This window comes from Schistocerca piceifrons, chromosome 1, assembly GCF_021461385.2.
Source record: "Schistocerca piceifrons isolate TAMUIC-IGC-003096 chromosome 1, iqSchPice1.1, whole genome shotgun sequence".
NCBI lineage: Eukaryota > Metazoa > Arthropoda > Insecta > Orthoptera > Acrididae > Schistocerca > Schistocerca piceifrons.
The window spans coordinates 197,247,244-197,270,133 of record NC_060138.1 but is presented as its reverse complement, the minus strand read 5'-3'; the positions used below and the strand labels follow the sequence as shown (position 1 = coordinate 197,270,133).

The window sequence follows — 22,890 nt, the reverse complement described above, 5'->3', positions numbered from 1 at the left end:
GCGAAGGTGGAAGGCCTTCTGTATTGCATTCCAAAGGTGGACCAACGCGCTATTAAACAGGCTCATCACCTTGCGTGTGTGCAGGCTTCTCGAGCAACGAGACGACGTGGCTGCCGGTGCATGAGAACTACGAGACTCTGAACCTGGAGGCGCAGAAAGCGGCCGAGCGAAGCCACTTCAAGGTCTACCAGAAGCTGGCCACCGCCCGCAAACAGAGGGTGGCGCAGAGGGGCGCCACCGAGACGTTCGCCCTGGGCAGTGTCTTTGCTTTCACTAGGTATACTTCACGCACAGTATTATTTTTCTGTCATATCGATGTCTCTGTACGCTTGTACCAAAGGGGGGGGGGGGGGGGCGGCAGTAGAGGTTGTTGTTTGGTGGCCGCTATCCTCTTTCTATAGCACTAACTGCACACGTATATTAGCTGGGTTCGTTATCCATAAAAACAGAAAATTACTTAACTCAAGGCAGTCGTTGTGGCACAAGCTCTCTGTAATAGTTCACGTTAGCCTCACTGCCGGTGAAGAACAAAGTCCGCTATGTACACTATTCTGGTCGCTACACGCTGCCTGATTCTGTGCTAGAGGCTGTGACTGTAACTCCGGCTCATTGACTCGTGGATGACAGACTCGAACTTACTCGGTGCAACAGACTGCGACAGAGTGGCTCTCTGGTCTGCAGCGACGATTTAAATTGTAACGGCCGAGAGGGCGTTGGCGGCGCATTTCCTGTGGGTCTGTCATTGGCGTCTATCGATCTTCTCGGAACCTCTACAGCGCGTGCTGTGCTGGCGCCAGCTTATGCCAGCACATTTACTGTATCACTCTCTGGTGGAAGTTCACTTTAAAAATCCCTCCCCCCCCCCCTCTCTCTCTCTCTCTCCCTCTCTCTCTCTCTCTCTCTTTGTTAGTGTCAGCAGATCATGGTCTTCGGGTTCTATTCCCAGCCGAGTCGGGGATTTTCTCCGATCAGGACTAGATCGTTGTCATATCGTTATCAACGACATGTGAGTCACCGAAATGGCATCAACTAAATTGACTTGCACCAGACATCCATCTTTTCCCCAGAAGACAGATCCCAGACACAAATGCCATACGCACATTGCATTTCTCTTTCTTAACGCTTATCTAGTCGTACCAATTTTGCTGCTTAACTTTGTGGTTGGATGCCCTTCTTATCGCCACTTTCATCAGTTAACGTAATGGCAAGTTGGGACGGGAAAACTGGTCTGTTAAAACCTGTACTGGTATTTCAGTTCTGAATAACCAGTATTTCTCGGTATTTGTCTGGCCTCAATTATAACAGGTGTTCTTTTTTTTATTTTTCCTGATAACCAGGTAATACAAGCAAGATATCGATTAGCCCTAGCTGCGGTGGTAAAATTTTTGGTTCTTAGATGCACTTTGAAAATTTCGTATATATTCGAATTCGTGTTCGTAATAGTCAAGCTGGTGTGTAAGACCTATTTTTGACATCCAAACGTATAAGTCTGGACGCAGGGCAAGAGAATTATGTGAAAAGTTGTTTTTGAAAGGAAATATGTGGAGCCACGCTACACGATGCGAAATCCAGACTAGCTGTTACATCAAACACTTGGTCTGCAAGAAAGCAATACCTTTTCAATGAAACTTACATACGCCATCTGACTGCAAATCAAAATTACTTAATGTAAAATGTTGGCCCTTAATAATGCTAATCTTTCTCTTTAGTCTTGCAAAAAGTCACTGCGGCACAACAGTTATTGTAATTACACAGGAAATGAACATAAAAATTAACGGATCTGACTTCCTGACAAAACTGCTTGAAAATACACAAGTTGCACTTTACAAAAATATTTCACTGGTATTAAGCCCTGAATTGATACTGGTATTATTTTCACAACTACACTCTGCCAATCACTGTGCCCTGCAGCGAACATTAACTTTGGTGGTAATTAAAATTATTGGCCTACCTGTGTCCATGGAACTTTCTCCTGCTCTGCAACTTATTGCTATTAGGAATAATGAAGTGACTGTCAAAAATCTAATTTCATTTGCCGTACTTGCGATGTGCAATGCAAAACGGTACCTTACCAGTTTTCGTGAATGCTTCTCAGTACACGTATCGCGATGCTCAATGCGAGTACTCAAAAAGAGTCATGAAAGTAAACGAAAATGGGAAAATGGGAAACTAATCTTAACGGCTGATAAACGAGAAGGAAGACGCAGAGTTTAACTGTACTTCATTAAGCCATAACAGGAGTACACCTTTTCTTACACCTAAAGAAGTTAACGAAATATTTCTTAATAACTCTCATGTGTGCAACTGTCTCCTGTGAAACTTGTTTCAACTATAAGACAAAACAATACGTTTCATTACATAATTTCTATAGCAAACTTCAGTCACACTGCTGACAATTAGAAGCTACACAGTTACAAATATAAAAATGTGAACTATCTTAAAGTGACTTTTATTAGTCTTCCGTTAATATAATCTTATTTGCTCAATATGTATTCTCAAAACAGACTATTACAAAAAACCTTTGTAACAATACTGCCTTTACTACAGAGCAGGCCAGCTTCCATCCGTTTTAAACCAAGTACATTGCCAGACTTTCCAACACACTCTGTTACTGCTAGTCACCTGCTTACTCTGACAAAGCAAAGTTAACCTCTCTGGTCAACATCTCTGGTCTCAAACACAGCATTACAAAGAATTAAGATTATGTCAATACTATAGACGATGAATACATTTATCAAATTCGCAACTTCATTCACATTTATGCCCAAAACTTTATGAAAATCGTCATGACAAATAGGACAGTCCCATTTCAACATTTTTAAAAAAAAGAAGAAGAAATGAGTGACTTTTGACAAATTTAAATTGCTTTACAATATTGCTTTACGATAGAAAAGCTGGAAAGCAGCCAGTGTTATTTTAATAACAATGCCGACATGAATTAGCAACGAACACAAGGCATAGGAATCGGCACGGCGTTACAGAGGCAATAACGAACCTTTTACTATACGGCGTGACCTATTAGATGGTACGCGTGTGCATGCAGTGTGCAACACTTATTGCATCTCGACTATATAATAGTTTTTCACTGTCGCCATCGTACATCAGTTGTTTTACAGAGTGGCACCAACCCTCGTCTGGAAGTATTTTACGAAGGAAGTATTCTACTGTGGTACAACGCCCCATTTGCTTTAAAAGATGAAACAGGGGAGGAGCCACAAGAAATGTGTGTCATATGAGGAGGAAAGTTAAAACTTAGCAAGTTTACGATAAAAACAGAAAGTAGCTTATCTGCTGCTTCTGCCTTTATCTGTTTGCAGCTCTTGAAAACGGACAAACTAGCCTGAAAATTAGAATTCTGCAGTCTCATTTTTCGCCATTTAACACTGACTATTCGTGACGCCCAAATAGTCGTATGATCCTCGATTACAAAATAATTTTTGAGCAAATTCTCAAAAAATTACAATCCAAAGGAGAATATTGGTGATCTTTTTATAGTATTCAGCAACTTTTTACTTTTCGAGAAAAAGAGCGAACGGTGGGCAGAGTAAGCTTCTTTTATTTGCCTAAATATTTTAATTCTGTGTGCCTTGACCTGAAGGTGTCAAACATCTTGAGAAAAGTAGGTTTACAGCACCTCTCTGCAGCTGAAAAGTCAATTCAAAACCTGGAAAAGGAAAGAAGGTAGAAAACAAGAAACCAGAAGAAAATCCGTGGAGGGAAAGAGTACTGTGAGTACAAATCTGAGGCGTTATGGAGAGGTTAAGTAAGGAAAAACGCGTTAGATTGAACATTAAATTGCTTTTGTGAAAATTATGTTTTTAAGGTTTACGTACATTTTTCCCGGAATATATGAAGGCTAGAATTATGAAAATTTGTACGCTTATTTCTATGAACTCAATAAACGTTGTGTCAAGAGCAAATTTCGGAATTGTGAGTGCAAACTGAGATATGGGGCACAGTGCCTGGAATTTTTCGTCGATTTTATATTATTCTTACGGAACTACAATTAAAAAATTATTAAAATTCTCGTATTCGATATGTTTTCAAAGAAGCTCATGAGAGAAGCTTACTATATTGAAAGAGGTTACATAGACAAAGTTTTGTAGAAATCTATTGAATAGTTTATGAGAAACTGATATGTATATTATTTATTGAAAGTAAAATTTTTAAATTCCATAAAAAATTAAACATATATAACCAAGGAACTCAACAATAAATGTGTTAATTTCATGTAAAGAATGGTACAAAAGTTCATCGCCACGTCTTAAAAATTGTGGATTTGGTGCCTCTTTTACATCTTTCAAATAGTTTGTGTTTTCACGAACGTCCCCCTTAAGATGCAGCATTGTCCTCATTTACACACTTCCATAGCCAGTCTGCAGACCTGTGCTTAGTCAGACGCTGATAATGGTCCGGAATACATTTTCACTCTATAGCGGATTGTGCGCTTCCTCGCAAATACAATTGTGTCCCGGACCGGGACTAGAAACATGCGACCGATTCCTTACGCGGGCATCCCACACTCACGACACAGTAAAGTTGTGAGGATGGGTCGGTTGTCGTGCTTGGATAGGTTCAGTCGGTAGGCCACTTGATGGCAAAATGAAAAGGTCCTAGGTCCGAGTCCCTATCCAGTACGCAGCTTGAATCTTCCAGGACGTTTCAGTGGTTATGGTGAATGCTCACTTCAGTCTTCTGTTGTGTAAATTACGACATTGTGAGAATTGTGGGAGACTTTTGCTATGACAGTTCTTAAATCAATAGCATCCATTTGCACTTCTCAAATTTTTGGTGATAATGCATTTCAGGAGGTTCATTTCTCTGTTTACAATGTCTTCTTCAAAGCGATGCACCGATATAAATACATTATTATTTTTATTATAGTATTAAGACGTTTCATAGATATCTAAGTTGAGCATCGCGGTAAGTTACGTTTGTGTGAAGTGGAAGAGTGGAGCAGAGTATCAATAGTGTTACCAGAACCAAACTTTGGACCTGCGCCTGCGTAAAGGACAAACTCATGTTCGTCATCGGTTTGTGAATCGTCGGAACGTTTTTTCGTTATTACTGAGTGAGAGGGCGCAGTGTTCTAACACTGGACTCGTGTTTGGTAAGACAGTGGTTCAAATTCTTGTCCGCTCATCCAGATGTAGATTTACCACGATTTTGCTAAATGACTAAAGGGGATGCCAGGCCGATACTCTTTCTCCATCCGAGCTTGTGTAGTGGTCTATTCTATGCAGGTCATTCTGCATTTCGCTACTGTCTTCTGGCACTGCAGCTTTCCTATATTCTAAGCGTTGATTGTAGATGACTGTAATATGTAAAAAGTAAAAGCTAAGCAAGAAGACACTCAGTTCTAGTCATGAAATTCCGGTGTGTCACAGGAGTGGTAGCTAGGGGAGAAGGGGGCTTGAAGTAACGTAAAGGGGTGTTAGAAATGTCCATAGATATCAATCGGGCCAAATGCCCCAGGCACATTCCAGCTGAGCGGGGGATCGTGTAAAACCTACGGAGGCAATCAGCGACATAGGAGTGGTAGCGCAGACGTCTTTCAATCACGGTATGTGCATTCTGTAGTAGTATCCAAAGACCGAGCCGCTATTTTACCCGGTCTTCATAAAGGTAGGCTACCATCCATCCTCTGTCCCATACTATCGCATGAGTCTTGGCTCCTGGAAAACACGTCCTCCCGGCGAATTAAAGCATACGAGTCGACCACGGATCGAGGGGCACGGAGGGAACAGGTTACCATTTGCCGCCCCAGCGTCCAGACTTCACAAAAATCGACGCAGGTAAGGCGATGGGCGACATCGTCCACCGAATGACAGGTGGAGAATAAAGAAGTGTCAATCAAACCAGTTGCATGTAAACGCTGGTTAGTGGCAAATTTTCCAGAGACGACGTGATACCATGTCGCTCGTGCTGATGTGGGGGGGGGGGGGGGGGAGGGGGGTAAGACTGATGAAGGTTGCGCCATACTGCGGTCCATCCCGTTAATGGTTAAAATGGCTCTGAGGACTATGGGACTTAACATCTGAGGTCATCAGTCCCCTATAACTTAGAACTACGTAAACCTAACTAACCTAAGGACATCACACCCACCCATGCCCGAGGAAGGATTCGAACCTGCGACCGTAGCAGTCACGCGATTCGGGACTGAAGCGCCTAGAACCGTTTGGCCAACGCGGCCGGCCCGTTAATGGATACTGAAGTTTAACGTTGTTGCAATGTACGCCGCAATGTAATTGAATGTGGATATCTTTTAAGACTACAGTCTGCAACCGCGCGACCGCTACGGTAGCAGGTTCGAATCCTGCCTCTGGTATGGATGTGTGTGATGTCCTTAAGTTAGGCTTAAGTAGATCTAAGTTCTAGGGGACTGATGACCTTAGAAGTTAAGTCCCATAGTGCTCAGAGCCATTTGAACGATTTTTGGGCCGGGGGACACGCGCGTGGGAGGCCACTGCGTACATAGCTAAGGTCCACGAAGAAGACAGATACGAAGAAGACAGACAGATACACGATTATAGGTGCAACGTGTCCTATCGAAAGATACGAACTAGCTTACCTCCGAGTCGAGCGTCACACCGCACAGGCTTCTGCTAGCTATCTCGGCAAAGGAAGTAGGTGTCGTCACGACATTTGGCTGTAGCTGCTCATGGATCTGACTGATCGGTTCGCTGTTTGTGTCGAAAGGACCCTGGCTGGCGAGGACAGTCTGCTGGTGGCGGTGAACCTGGGGACGGAGAACCAGTCGGTCGACCTCAAGGCCATGCTGCCGCTCGCCCATCACTTCACCGTCCTCACCAGTTCCATCAGCAGCCCTCTGACCGAAGGGTGAGTACTCGCTCCTCACAATATATACACTGTACATTCCACCGAACACAACCAGCCACGCAACTGCCTTTCATTTGTCAGTGTGATCGTGGAACTGCTTTACCCAACTGGCGGAGATGTTCCTACTTACATGCTCTAATACTGCCTTTTTATGTGCCAAGTCATTACTTGTACCCGTAAAGAATTAGCTATTATTTTTAAGACTATCTTGTTCGTGAGTGGACCTTAATGTTCACGATTAATTCCAGCTTTTTTCACAGTCTTTTGGATAAACTTAAGCAAAATAACAAAAATGGTGTTGTTCATCCTCGCCAGTTTACAGTTCTGTGAGTAGACCGTTTGTTGCCGCTTCCTGCGAAAAATTGATTCTTTCTTTATGCTTTTCTGTACGCATACTTGTGCTGTATGTATCGACTTTTCCTGTTTCGGCCACACATAGATGTTCATTGTCATCAGGACAGTTAGCGACACCGAAAATCACGGACCCAACACTAATCGCTGCAGTTTTCGAAACGTTTCACACCCTGATCCGTATCTAAACGCGCTGCTGTTGACTTACCCTTTCCAGATAGAAAGTCATATACAGGGAGAAAGAAAACTCCACCGACGAACTTTCGGAGATGGTAGAATGGACCAAGAAAAAAAGAAAAGTGCAGTGAACATGGGCTCTTGAATGCGTACTTCAAGAGCTATGAACAATTGTTCGTCTTTGATACTGTAAAACACACCTCTTCTACTGAATCTTTGTTTTCGGTATTTTGGGAGGAGGTAATACGGACCAATACAGGAGAAAAATGTCCGGTAAACACGGGTTCTAAAATGAATATCTTAAGAGCTGTAAGCACTTGCCCATTAGAATAAGTGTGTTTCACGAGAAGGAAAGTAAAGCAAGTGTTCATAGTTCTTAAGACATGCGTTTTAGAGTCCAGATTTGTTAGACTTTTTTTTCTCGTTCGCTTCCATATACTACCTCTGAAAGTTCTGTAGTTGTAGAGTTCTGTATCACCCTGCGTGTGTAGTTTAGTTGAAATGATTCCTGCGGTTCCAAAATTATGGTTCCTAACGCCACCACTTAAAATAGGGGTTAGTGATATCAAACTACATACACTATGTGATCAAAAGTATCCGGATAACCCCAAAAACATATACTTTTCATATTAAGTGAATTTGCTGCAACATACTGCTAGATACTCCATATCAGTGACCTCAGTACTCGTTAGACATCGTGAGAGGGCAGAATGGGGCGCTCTGTGGAACTCACGGACTTCGAACTTGATCAGGTGATTGAGGTGTCACACGTCTGTACACAAGATTTCCACACACATAAACATCTCTAGGTCCACTGTTTCCGATGTGATAGTGAAGTGGAAACGTGAAGGAAGACGTATAGCACAAAGCGTACAGGCCGACGTCGTCTATTGACTAACAGAGAACGCCGACAGTTGAAGAGGGTCGTAATGTGTAATAGGCAGACATTTATAAAGACCATCGGACAGGAATTCCAAACTGCATCAGGATCCACTTCAAGTACTATGACAGTTAGGCCGAAGGTGAGAAAACTTGTATTTCATAGTCGAGCGGCTGCTCATATACCACACATCACTCCGGTAAGTGCCAAACGACGCCTCGCTTGGTGTAAGGAGCGTAAACATTGGACGATTTAACAGTGGAAAAACGTTGTGCGGAGTAACGAATCACGATACACAATGTGGCGATCCGATGGCAGGGTGTGGGTATGGCGAATGACCGGTGAACGTCATCTGTCAGCGTGTGTAGTGCCAACAGTAAAATTTGGAGGCGGCGGTGTTTGGGTGTGGTCGTATTTGTTCATGGAGGGTGCTTGCACCCGTTGTTGTTTTGCGTGGCAATACCACAGCACAGGCATACGTTGGTGTTTTAAGCACCTTCTTGCTTCCCGCTGTTGAAGAGCAATTCGGGGATGGCGACTCGATCGAGCACCTGTTCATAACGCACGGCCTGTGGCGTAGTGGTTACACGACAATAACATCCCTGTGATGGACTGCTCTGCACGGAATCCTTACGTGAATCCTACAGAACACCTTTTGGAAAATTCAGAATGCCGACTTCGTGCCAGGCCTCACCGATCGACATCGATTCCTCTCCTTAGTGCAGCACTCCGTGAAGAATGGGCTGCCATTCCCCAAGAAACCTAGCACCTGCTTGAACGTATGCCTGCGAGAGCGAAAGCTGGCATCAAGGCTAAGTGTGGTCCAACTCCATATTGTATTCCAGCATTACCGATGGAGGGCGCCACGAACTTGTAAGACATTTCCAGCCAGGTGTCCGGATACTTTTTATCACGTAGTGTATGAAGCAATTACAGTTGTGTCAGGCGTTCCAGAGTTGTGCTGGAAAGTAAAATCACATAGAAGTATACAGCTTGTTTCGCTACTTCAATTACAGGCTTTCACAAGTTGTAGAGGGTACGTAGTAGATAATGATTCGGTAAGCAACCCATGGCCGGGAATGTACCGTTTGGATGTAAAATAAGTTTGAAGATCGAATCACTTTCTCAAGTCCCCAGCTTCGCAGTACGCACACAGCAAAGGCCCTGAGCTCCGACCTGTGTGATCTGCAGGATCCCATGGTATACACAATGTTTCAAGTACTCGTCATCGGGTTCTCTTCTACGTGACGTAAGACGTTCTCATCAAAGTGTAGAGTCCATGGAACACCAGTCAACCCTCCTGGTAGCGAACGACCAGTTTCTTGCAGCCGTTAATGTAGTCTGATGAAAGGCTTATGTGATGACTTACTTAAAACAGTGACGGAGCCCCCTTTTCAGATTGTGTGTGCACGGTGAAGCGAGAGATTTGGACGCAGTCCAAGCTTCAAACTTATTGTATATTCAAACGGCGCGTTTCCGAACATTTGTTTTTTTTATCACATCTTTGTTGGCCGCATCCCCTCTACAACCCTTACAACAGAGTGTAATAGGAATTGTGAAACGCCCGATGTATACAGAGCGTGTCCCAATTGACAGCGAAAAAATGACAGACGAATAGAAGAAGAAACGTTCTAGTAAACATGGCCCACAAACCACCCATCTGCGAGAAAACTGCCAATGGGTTGTTAAGAACCTTTCATCTACATCTACATCTACATGGATACTCTGCAAATCACATTTAAGTGCCTGTCAGAGGGTTCATCGAACCACCTTCACAATTCTCTATTTTTCCAATATCGTATTGCGCGCGGAAAGAATGAACACCTATAGTGGTGATCGTTCCTCCCTATGAAGGTTGGTGTGAACAAAATATTTTCGCATTCGGATGAGAAAGTTGGTGATTGGAACTTCGTGAGAAGATTCTGTCGCAACAAAAAACGTCTTTCTTTTAATGATGTCCAGCCCAAATCCTGTATCATTTCTGTGACACTCTCTCCCATATTTCGCGATAATACAAAACGTGTTGCCTTTCTTTGAACTTTTTCGATGTGCTTCGTCAGTCCTATCTGGTAAGGATCCCACACCGCGCAGCAGTATTCTAAAAGAGGGCCGACAAGCGTAGTGAATATTTTACTATTCAGTACTAATGTGTTTTAAAGGGCGGAGACTTTCCCCACGGCTTATCATAACAAGAAATACAATGCTGGTTCAGCTCGCTACATGTTACAATACACTCCCGTTTATCCTCGCATTTGGATGCAATACTGCATTCGTGTTTGCAGCGAGGTATGAATCCCTTCAAACACTTGCGAATCCTCGCGAATATCATGAAAGGCAGCTACATTTCTTCAACCTGAGAAACGCAAGTGCTGTTTACTTCACTTTTGAGTTCCCCAGGAAGAATAGTCCTGAGGATAGAGGTTAGCTGATGTTAGAGGTCCAGGTACAGACCCTGCGTGACTTGTCCACGTTGGAACGTATTGCTGCAATAGATATCGTCTTACATTAGCAGCAAAACCGCGCCAGTGCCGCATCATGCACGGAACCAGTTACCCAACTGTGGACCATGAATGAAATTTGAGCAAAATTAGATGGGGACTTTACCGTAAAGTTTAAATTCAAGTAATTTTGTGCTAACTAGGAGAATATTTCGTACTGAGATGATTGGCAACTGCTGACCACGTTTCGGTATTATCTCGCAAGCGGATGGCTCCAGCCCTATGTTAACTGGTACGTTTATGCTGCTATACTGCTGGATACTAAAACTGATGCGCCATCGAGGCCGATACTAACAAGGGAACCTCCCCATCGCACCCCCCCTCAGATTTAGTTATATGTTGGCACAGTGGATAGGCCTTGAGCAGCTGCGGGACGAAAGGTCCTTGGTTCAAGCCTTCCCTCGGATGAAGAGTTTAACTTTTTATTTTCAGTTTATGTTTTCATCACTTTTTTGGGAGTGATTATCACATCCACAAGAAAACCTAAATCGGGCAAGGTAGAAGAATCTTTCTACCCATTCGCCCAGTGTACAAGTTAGGTGGGTCGACAACATATTCCTGTCATGTGACGCACATGCCGTCACCAGTGTCGTATAGAATATATCAGACGTGTTTTCATGTGGAGGAATCGGTTGATCTATGACCTTGCGATCAAATGTTTTCGGTTCCCATTGGAGAGGCACGTCCTTTCGTCTACTAATCGCACAGTTTTGCGGTGCGGTCGCAAAACACAGTGAACAGAGACGTCAATGAACGAACGGACAGATCATAACTTTGCGAAAATAAAGAAAGTAAACTGTTCTCCCGAGGGAAGACTTGAACCAAGGACCGCTCATTCCGCAGCTGCTCATGCTAACCACGAGACCACAGCGCTCCTGAGCTCACATTATCCTTGATGTTGCCTATCTTGCACATGGACTACTCAGTTTGTATATTTTGCTTCTTTTTTTCATAGTTCCACACAACTTCTTCCTGTTTTCTCGACTGATCTGTGTTCAGTTTTTCAAGGCCTATCCACTGTGCCAACTTATAACTAAATCTGAGGGGGGTGCGATGGGGAGGTTCCCTTGTAAGTATAGCGTAAGGCGAAATTTCTGTGTTTCGCTTCTAAATTTTTATTTGTGTATGACGCACAGCAGTTTGTAAACTGATCAAGAATTATTGCTTCTGTGTGTGTAAAAAAATCTTGGTTAAGGAGGATCCCACCGTATTGTAATATCTGGCTGTTAAGCCATTATACAAGCTGCCTTTTTTTTCATTGTTTTTAAGGCTTGTTCTAATTCTGATAATGTCGGTACATCTACTCGTTTCCTACCTTCATACGTCTCTGCTTCTCCCGTTAAGGTATTGTCATACCGTGTTTATAACGTTCGTCCCATTGTTTTACGTTGATTGTGTTAATGTTTAATGTGTTCTTTTTTGTGTATTTAAATGTTTGATTGCTTTGTAGGGAATTGTCCATGAATGTAATTTTGTAAGTTACTTATGCAATGTCAATCCTTAACGCAACTGCTTGGCAGGGATTTTTTTTTCTCCCTCCAGCAGGCAGCTGGCAGCAGGTCTGGAGGGGATTATATTTACCCTCTGGTGCAAGGCCTTCGTTTGTGAAGAAATCTTGTGCAGACTGGTCTTGTATGTTGCGTGCCGCAATGTAGCGTATTAACTGAAAGTGTTCCACGTTAAATGTCAAAAGATAATTATCCTAGTCACCAAAGAATATTGATGTATGAGTCATAAATGCATACAGAATCATCACTTACTGTACGGAGATTATTTTAAGAGGAATTTCTTGATGTTCAAGTTTCTAACTGGAGTAAGATTCATGGATTCATAAATAAATTTCGTAAACAGGTACGTAAAGTACTCACAGAAGATAGTCTGGATAACACTGGGCATGCTCTGGAAAGGTCTCCTAGGAAACCAGATCGACCCCTTTCTCAGCAAATGTGAATTGGCTGTGGTTCTCTCTGAACGGCTACAAAGTTACTGAAGTTACAGCCAACTGCAGTGTAGAGACTTAAAATTTGTAACCCTGATAAAATATTGCGGTTTTGTGAATGCATTTTGAATAGATTGCATGACGGAGAAATTGACCTCCACCTGCGTTTCTTTTCAGACAAATTATGCTTCCATCCAAGTGGATACGTTAATTCACAAAGTAACCGTTACTGACGTTCTGAAAAGTCTAACGTAATTCACGAGGCCAACCTGTATGATCAAAAATAGGAGTCGGTATGCTATTAGCAGTGAGATAATAATAGGTCGTATTTTTTTATGGAAAACATTTTATGGCCTTTTTTAGCCAATTAACTGAGGGATGACGTGCTTTCGTGATCTCAGCAGCACTCTGTGATGGCAAATATAGCCAACTTCTCATTACAGGAAGTTCATGACGTGTTTCAAGATAGAGTTATCAGTAACAACTTATGGCCTCCTCGTTACCCCAATTTAATCCCCTGATATTTTTATCTCTGGGTGAACATTAAAAGAGAAAGTGTAGAAATGAAATCCATACAGTTTAAATGACTTGAAGCTATGGATCGTGAAGAAATTGATGCCATTTCTCAGATGGAACTACGGAATATTATGAGCAGTTTCCTATGTAGGTGTCAGAAATGATTGAACAACTAAAGAACGAAGTTTCACCATGCCCTTACTTGATATGCGTGAGCAATTTATTGTTATTTTCAAGTGTTTATGTCATGTACGTTAGAAATAACTTACGCGACAAACCGTACTATACTTAATGCTGATCTCCTACCGACCGCGCCGCGGGAACAACAGCCGGCCTCGCCGGCTGACCGCACGCCGCAAAAGTTGTGGCCTTAACGACTGTAACGACCGATAACGCTGTTCATCTGTTCCAGCTTGCTGTGTGTGCTTTTTAAATTATCAGTTCATAATTGCTCATTTTCATTTCTATGCTGTTTTTAATCCTAGCGTTCTTCTTTGTACGTATTTTAGAGATGCTTCCTTTTTTTCCTCTTATAAATTTCTCTAATTTTTCGTTCGATGTAATTAACCTTATTATAATTCAGTTTACACATAAATGACATGATTAAATAATGCAATGAAGGAGCAAAAAACATCAAAAGAATAAAAAAAATAAGGACGATTATATAAAGATATTAATGTGTGCTGACGACTAGAATATAATTGCCATTTAAGAAGAAGAGTTGCAAATAAAGGTTTTAAATTGAACCAAATTGGCTAAAACTGTAATTACATAATTTCTATAGAAAAGACAAAAGTAATAGCATTCCGAGGAAGACAACAGGTGTGCTAAAAATAGTAACAAAAAAGAAAATCATCGATCAAGGAGACCTGTTTAACTAAGTGAACTGCGAAATTTCCTTTGACCATCATTATGACACAAAGAAGTCTTTCCGGGCGGGAAGGCGTGCCGGACCCGGGCACGAATCCGCCCAGCGGATTAGTGTCGAGGTCCGGTGTGCCGGCCAGTCTGTGGATGGTTTTTTAGGCGGTTTTCCATCTGCTTCGGCGAAGCGGGCTGGGTCCCCTTATTCCGCCACAGTTACACTATGCCGGTGATTGCTGTGAAAACACTTTCTCCACGTACGCGTGCACCATAATTACTCTACCACCCAAACATAGGGGTTACACTCGTCTGGTATGAGAGGTTCCTGGAGGGTCCACTGTGGGCCGAACCGCACAGTAACCCTGGGTTCGGCGTGGGGCAGCGGTGGGATGAGTGGACTGCTGTAGCCTGTTGTGGGGATGTGAACCACTGCGGGCTACGGCGGGATGATCGTTTCTAGGTCCCCAGTTCCATACAATACTATACAAAAAAGTAAAGAGCAAAATTTGAGGAAGTCTGTGGAAAAATTAAAATAAAATTAAACAAAAAGACAACTAAAGAAATGCAATAAAATTATGTAAAACACTGCCTGTCCAAGTGCTACTTTACAGACCGGAGGCTTAGATAGCAAGAAAGGAAGATGTAAATCGAATAGTGATTTCAGAAATGAAATTCTTCAGATCAGTAAAAGGATGAAGACTAGACTATAAAAAAGAAACGCAGATGTCAGAAATGTTCTTAAACATTTGAAATAACAGAAAAAATTGACTCATATAAGCAGAACTGGAAGAAATATGTAGTCAGAATGGATCAAGTAAGATATGCCAAAAAAGTTTTGTGTTGTAAATCCAAAGGGGCAAGGGATATAGGTCGGCCCAGGAAGCGGTTGAAATACGACTCTGAAGCCGGAACAGATTCGTCGAATCCACGAATCTGGATGTTGTTACTGATAATGTATATAAAAATTCGGCCCACACCTGCTGAATGGGGAAGACGTTTCAAGGCAGCGACTAAACTTTCGGCAATAGAGAAACAAATAATTTCGCTTACTTCCTATAAAGACATGATCGTAAGCAAGGCGTGTGACGTCACGAAGGACGCCAGCTCCTAATCCTTTTGCTGCTGGGTGCGTATATGCATGTCATGCTCCGCCGTTCTGCAGGTCTTGTGGGCATACAAACGTGTGCCGCTTGGGTTTTCCTGCAGTCGAGGCCCACGAGAAAGGCCATGGTGCGTACGTCACAGCACGTGACACTGCAGGTCTTACGAGTGCCAGCAGCCGTCTGTGGCAGTGAACGAGTAAATATTTCAGACGAATATAATAATTCTAGACTGCACGTTTAAATGCACAGGTCAGAGGTAAGACTTCTAATAGGTACCTTTTCAATTACATACTGATTTCCTGTGGGCCCTGCTCGGAGCCGAGCGTTCGAGAAGTGTGGCGAACAAGCCGTCCAGTGTGACGCCGTAAGTTCGTTGTAGGGCCCATATATCTCGTTGGCTCCGCCAAAGATGCTATTGACGTCTACATGGGCCCTGAGCTGCCGACCTCTTACTACTATGGATGAGTTGCTTCCGTATCTCGGCGAATAAGGAAGTTTCGAATGTTTATCATACAATATATGTGCCTCTTTGAGTGCTATCATGGGCAAAAAATCTTGTTTCGATATCTTGAAACCTTCATGATGTCTGACGATTGTTACGAGCACATAATTCCCGATGCGCAGGGGATGAAATGTGCGTGTTGCACGCTACTGTCTATGGGATATAAAAATCGATAACTCAAGAACGAAATGAGATATCGTTCTGCTCTCAATTTTAAATAAAACCGATGTATTATCTACTTTTCAGACACTGCATTAAACGAGCTAAAATGAACGCTACGCCAAATTTACGGAATGCGTTTTTATCTCTGCAAAATCTTTTAAATTTCGTGCAATATATTACTTAATTTGATGCAGTGAATAGCTATGACAAATAACTGAAGGAAATTCAGTCCTTTATCGAGCTAAGCAATCAGACCGTAAATGTACAAAAATCAAAATTTTTTCAGTTAGTAATTTTCTTAAAATCGGATGAGAAAATAAATCCTAGTAACCGGAAAGTCTCCATGGACACACTACATGTGACTTGTCTCTCAGATATAAAAAATGGTTACTCGAGAACGAAATAAGATGCTCTTCCGCACCCAATTTTAGATAAAATTTCGATATGTTTCACACGTTTAATTTAGTGTGACGCACAAGCTAAAATCAACCACACAAGAAGTTTACACAGTGCGTTTTTACCTCTGGAAACTCTTTAAAATTTCGAGCAGAGTGTTGGTTAATCTGATACAGTGCAGTAAATTTGATGAATAACAAAAAGAAATTCAGTCCTGTATCGAGAAAAAATATAAAATTGTAAGATGCGCAAAATTCAAATTTTTTAAGTTAATTTTTTTGCTGTTGTTTCAAAGAAAATGCTTTTATGCGTGCTGCACATCGAAATTTTTGTTATTACTTATGCACTCAAACACGTTTCCCCTTTTTTACAAGGCGTCTTCAGTGGGTATCCTGAAATATTACATAATTTGTCCATTTTTACACATAGCTTATGGTTTCACATCTAGGGTATAGATTTTTTTATGAAATGGAAAGGCCCTTACAGGTAACTTCTAACTCATTGCATCTAAGCAAACTGCTTTTCCTCATCTGCCAACCGGGTTGACATCTTATAGTTCACTTTCAGTTCACTGTTTACGTTACACATCACTATAACTGCCATCTTTTTAATACAGAGTTTCATTTGTTTTTCTATGTGCTACCAACATTCTCAGTTTTCTGCATTCAACTGTTTCGTGAATGAATGTGTGTGTGTGTGTGTGTGTGTGTGTGTGTGTGTGTGTATTAGAGAGGGAGAGAGATTTTTTTATATAAAATAAAAATTATTTATTTTATTTTGATTACTATTTTTTATTCATTTATTTATTCTTAAAAATAATAATTATTATTACTATTATATTGTCCTGTATATACTTATGAGAGGAATCAGATGTGTAATCATTTCCTGGGATTTCTGTCTATTATATGATAAATCAGTGTAAACAATGAGTTGTTAGGCAAATTTACTTGGTCATTTGGTGGTTGTTTCTTTTCAGCCTTTGTTTTGTATTTATGTTAAGTTTCCTGTAATGTTAGGAGATGTCTTTCATTATTTAGTCTAATTATTTTCATATCATTTTCTCTTGTAGTAGGTTTGTGGTTATTTTCTCTTAAATGTTCTGCAAAAGTTGAGTGGCTCGTTCCATATTTCCATGCTGTGTAGTTTTGTGGTTATTTTCTCTTAAATGTTCTGCAAAAGTTGAGTGGCTCGTTCCATATTTCCATGCTGTGTAGTTTTGTGGTTATTTTCTCTCAAATGTTCTGCAAAAGTTGAGTGGCTCGTTCCATATTTCCATGCTGTGTAGTTTTGTGGTTATTTTCTCTCAAATGTTCTGCAAAAGTTGAGGGGCTCGTTCCATATTTCCATGCTGTGATATGTTCTTTGTACTGGCTGTCAAACGTTCTGCTTGTTTGTCCTATATACCTTCCATCACATGTGTTGCACTGTAGTGGATATATTCCTGCTTTTTCGTAGATATCTGTGTTTCTTGTTATTTTTGGAATGTGCCTTTGAATTGAATTGTCTGTTTTGAATGTTATGTTATCCCTTGTCGTTTGAAAATATTTGTTATTTTAAGTGTGAGTTTGTGCTTGTATTTCATTGTTCACCATCTTGAATCTTCTATCTTATTCTTTGTGTCGTTATTGTTCTGTCACTATTTCTGCCTGTTAGTGTAGTGTTTTATTGTACTGTTGTTTGTGGGTATTTATGTACTGTGTTCACTGACTGTATTTGTTTTTAATTTTTTTGTTTAATTTGGTGACTAGATCCCTGTTGTACCCATTGTTTGTTGCTATTTGTGTGATGATGTCTAGTTCTTCCTGGTAATTTTTTGTGCTGAGTGGTACTGTGTTGAGTCTATGAAGCATGTATCTGAGTGCTGATTGTTTCTGTGAGTGTGGGTGATTATAAGTCTGATGTAGGATTGTGTCAGTTGTTGTAGGTTTGCAGTGGATTTCAAAGCTGTGCCGATTGTTTTCTTTTTTTAATTGTTATAGCTAAAATGTTTATTTGGTTGTTCTGGTCTTTTTCCATTGTGAATCTTATCTTTCTGTGTATTGTGTTTATATCTGTATGCAACTGGTCAATTTTTCCCTGGGGTTCATCTATTAAACAAAGGATGTCATCCTTGTATCTGAGCCAATGAAATATGTTGCAATTTTTTTGATAACATTTTTGAAAATTAAGTTTCCTACATGGTTTATGAAAATGTTTGGTAGGGCTCCTGATGCCGGGGATCCCATTGAAATGAAAGTAGTTGTGTTCAGTTATTAGTTCCAGCAACTTGTGTATTTCTTTGATGTGTTCATCTGGTAGCTGGCTGTTGTCCTTCAGGTTTTGTTCTATGATATTTATTGTTTCTGCTATTGGAATGTTAGAGTACATTTTTTCTATGTCAAAAGAGAGTAGAGTAGCTGTGTCTGGGATTTTTATATCTTTTTAAGTTGTATTAACTCTGAGATGTTCCTTAAAGTTCTGTCATCTTCTGTTTTATAAGTTTCTATCAGTATTTTCAGTATGTGTCCTGCAAGTTTGTAAGTGGGAGCATTTTTGAAGTTTACAGTGGGTCTTACTGGGATATTTGGTTTATAGATTTTTGGTTGGCATGGGATGGTGGGTACTCTAGTACTGTTCTGTGTTAATTTAACGTTTTCTGTCATCCAGTGTGTAGTCTATATTTTTTAACATATTCTTTAACTTGACCTGAAATATGTTTGTTAGGTCTGATTTGAATTTTTTAATATTACTTTGTGAACTGAACACTTTTGCTTTGTCAATGTATTGCTGTTTGGGTATAAGAAATACTGTATTTTCGTTGTCTCCTATAGTAATAACGATGTTTTCATTTTGGACTTTCTTTCTGAGTTTTCTGAGTGTTTCGGATTCTGTCTTTTTATTGTTTTTGTCAGTCTGCTTTTTTGTATCTGTAATAATTTTATGTATTTCTTTTTTATCAATTCCCTTGTTAGCCCAGTGTTTACATTGCTGTTTCCACTTTTCTCCTCTCGCTTTAGAATGGCTTCTGATTCTATTATGAGGTTTTCTATGTATTCATCGTCTACTTTTGTATTCACGTTATATTTCAGTCCTTTTCTATGAGCTCTTTTCCTTCACTGTTTAATTGTGTGTCTGTGAGATTCATAAAACGTGGATAAATCTTGTGTGTGTGTTTTGATTATTTATTGTTTATGTATGTAGTCTCATGAGCTGTTCAAAATGGTTCAAATGGCTCTGAGCACTATGGGACTTAACTTCTAAGGTCATCAGTCCCCTAGAACTTAGAACTAATTAAACCTAACTAACCTAAGGACATCACACACATCCGTGCCCGAGGCAGGATTCGAACCTGCGACCGTAGCGCTCGCGCGGTTCCAGACTGTAGCCCCTTTTACCGCGTGGCCACCCCGGCCGGCTCTCATGAGCTGTGTTATCTTTGTCTTATGTATTTCTTCAATTTCTTTCAAGACAGCGTCTGTGTAACTTTCAACGTTTTTGACCAGATCAGAAAAAAACAGCAGGATTAGTTGCAGTGCTGCGGTGCTGAACGGCTAGCATACCGGCCTGGTAAGCAAGGAGTGTCGGTCGTGCTATAAATTTTAATTCAATTCTTCAACTTGGACCATTAGCGGGTGATAATTATTTGGCAGCAACAGGGACGCTGTCTCTCAGCGAGCACAGGTAGCAGCGTTCGGCAGTCAGTACAGCCACTTCAAAGCCGCGCTCAAAGCGGAGTGCAGAGATCATGTCTGTAGCAACGAAAGGTCTAATGATCCCGCACTGTGGCATTGTGTCTGCAGGTCTACGGTGAGCTCGCTGACGCTGGGCCATCACGAGTCGGTGGTGCTGCAGGCGTCAGGGGAGCGGGGTGCGGCCGGCGCCCTCAGGGCGACCGCCCTACTGTGTACAACGCTGGTCGCAGCCGTCCTCGCCGCCGGCCACTGCTAACGACAGCTGGCCGCGTCTACAGCCGCCTCAGCACCGTCCCCTCTGGGACTCTGCGCCCCTCCCGCAAGCTCCAATCACAATTTGAACGCTCATTCACTACAGTATAGCCTAACATCATTTAATGATACCCTTGCACCGTTCTCTTCTCCTTTTCCTGCTTTTCAGGTAGTGTTAGTACTACGTCACCTCTGTTCTCCTTTAGCCCAACACATTAACCCTTCGTGCGTCACATTTAGAAAACAATTGGGGACAATTTTTTTGTGATGAATATTTACTATATATGTTGCACATACGCCATATCCTGAAAGGTATGTGCTGACATTCGATCAGGATAGAGCCAGTGAAAAATGTCGATAGTTCCCAACCGCAAGGTTGGACGAGTAGTACATCTTCGAGTAGTAAGATCTTTGACAGCTAACAGAGCTAGGTGCACGCGGTAAAAGTTTGAGTGGTGGTGAGGAGATGCGCACAGACAGCAGACGTGTTTCGAGTCGGAGCTAGATGCCTGCAGGAGGCAGCCAGGTCGAGACAGCATCAAATTAAGAATTGGCGCTACGCACATAATAAGCTATATATTGAGCGAAACTCGGCACATACCTGGGGAAACTAGAAAGAATAATTAATAAAATAGGTTTTCTTTGGTTAAATAATGTCTAAAAGCTAGATAGAAATCCCATTGTTGATGCAATAAGCGTTTTGTTAAACTTTTTCGTAAATCCATGCTACCGAAGTTTTTTTTTATCAAAAAAATATTTATTGTTCAAACTTTTAAGGCACATGTGAAAAACTAAAAAAACTTTTTTTTTATCTAAAAAATATTTATTGTTCAAACTGTTAAGGCACATGTGAAAAACTAAAAAAAACTTCGATAGCATGGATTTACGAGAAAGTTTCACAAAACGCTTATTGCATCAACAATGGGATTTCTATCTAGCTTTTAGACATTATTTAACCAAAGAAAACCTATTTTATTAATTATTCTTTCTAGTTTCCCCAGTTATGTGCCGAGTTTCGATCAATATATAGCTTATTATGTGCGTAGCGCCAATTCTTGCTTTGATGCTGTCACGACCTGGCTGCCTCCTGCAGGCATCTAGCTCCGACTCGAAACACGTCTGCTGTCTGTGCGCATCTCCTCACCACCACTCAAACTTTTACCGCGTGCACCTAGCTCTGTTAGCTGTCAAAGATCTTACTACTCGAAGATGTACTACTCGTCCAACCTTGCGGTTGGGAACTATCGGCATTTTTCACTGGCTCTATCCTGATCGAATGTCAGCACATACCTTTCAATCCATTGCAAAAGTTCTTTTGAAGCTCTTGGTTAATAAATAAAATAATGATTCCAAATGGCATCATTAGAAATTACATAATAAATACTCAAAAAATGCATACACAACTGTATTGTAAACTTGCCCTTCAGGAACTATGTAAAATTGGTTCCATAACCAAGATTTTCAGTATACACAGAATAAAACTAAACACAAGAGTTAGTGTTCACTCACAAATGCAGTAGCACAACTCACGACACTTCTCTGTCCTGCACTTCAAACAAACGGCGAGTCATGAAAGCAAACGCCACTGTGATCTGTTGGCCAAACTTGGAACTACGTGAAGCGATGCCAAACGGTTCATTGAAGCATTGGGAAGCTCAAAAAAGCCAGGAATGCTTAATGATGCCATTTGGAACCGCAGACGCAGAAAGGGTTAATGACATCTGCAGATCGTTAAGCACTTGAAAATTTTCAGTTTTTAAAGTTACTCGTTTCTAAATTCTTGTAGATGAGGTGTTTCCAACGCCATCAGTTGGACTGATGCAACACAAAAAAATATTTATTACCCACTTTTACCTAAAATTCCATGACATTGCGGGCTTGCAACTCGATGACTACACGTTTCCACGATATTTTGGCGGGAATCCGTTCAGCCAACTTCAGGCGAGTTTTATACACCGGAGATTACTGCTACATGTCACCGGCTTTCCACACTGACAGAAAATTTCTCTAACCTTTTCGTGATAGGTACCAATTTCCATCCGTTATGACCTGTGGAATCAGAAAAAAGTACTCCAAAAGTTCTCATGCTGTTATTTTGTACATCATGGTACTAGAACGTTCGTGCTACTCAAAAAAAAAAACAAATATATATAAAATCCAACTGACACGTCATACATTTGTTTATACACCTTATATACAGGTTATAAACGAAAACCGTTCTGATAACTCTGACAGCTGAATACATGTACCGGTTCTTGTGTTGCGAAGAGTGTAGGGCTGGTAAGTTTCAGTGGTGGTAGTGTGAACAAAAACGAGAAAAAAGTCCAATAAACGTGGGCTCTAAATTGCATACCTGAGGAGCTATGATCATTCGTTCATCTTCGCTAATGTGAAACTCGTCCCATCTACTGAGCAAGGGCTCGTAGCTGTTAAGGTACGCACTCTATAGCCCATGTTTATTGGACATTTTTTTCTCGTTTTTGTCCACACTACCACGACTGAAAGTTACCAACCCTACACTCTTCGCAACACAAGAACCGGTACATGTATTCAGTTGAATACTGTGAGAGGAATCAGAACGGTTTTCGTTTATAATTTTCAACTCGTTCGTTTCCGGTACAGGGATCTTGACTTCAAATTAATACATTTATCGTTCTCCATCATCCTAGAAAGTCTGCAACATCGTCACGGAATCACCTCACGTACATTTACGGACGCCCGCGCCTATAACTTTGAAAC

The 22,890-nt window shown here is 41.3% G+C and overlaps 1 protein-coding gene across 1 annotated transcript in view; it reads left to right on the top strand.

Moving 5' to 3' along the window:
* Positions 1-20,155, top strand: part of LOC124799212 — a 333,002-nt gene extending 312,847 nt beyond the window's left edge. The window contains exons 31-33 of the mRNA XM_047262783.1: positions 85-277; positions 6,700-6,840; positions 20,008-20,155. Of these exons, the coding sequence (XP_047118739.1) occupies positions 85-277; positions 6,700-6,840; positions 20,008-20,155 (482 nt within the window). The remainder of the gene's footprint in view (positions 1-84; positions 278-6,699; positions 6,841-20,007) is intronic.
* The last annotated feature ends 2,735 nt before the right edge of the window (positions 20,156-22,890 follow it).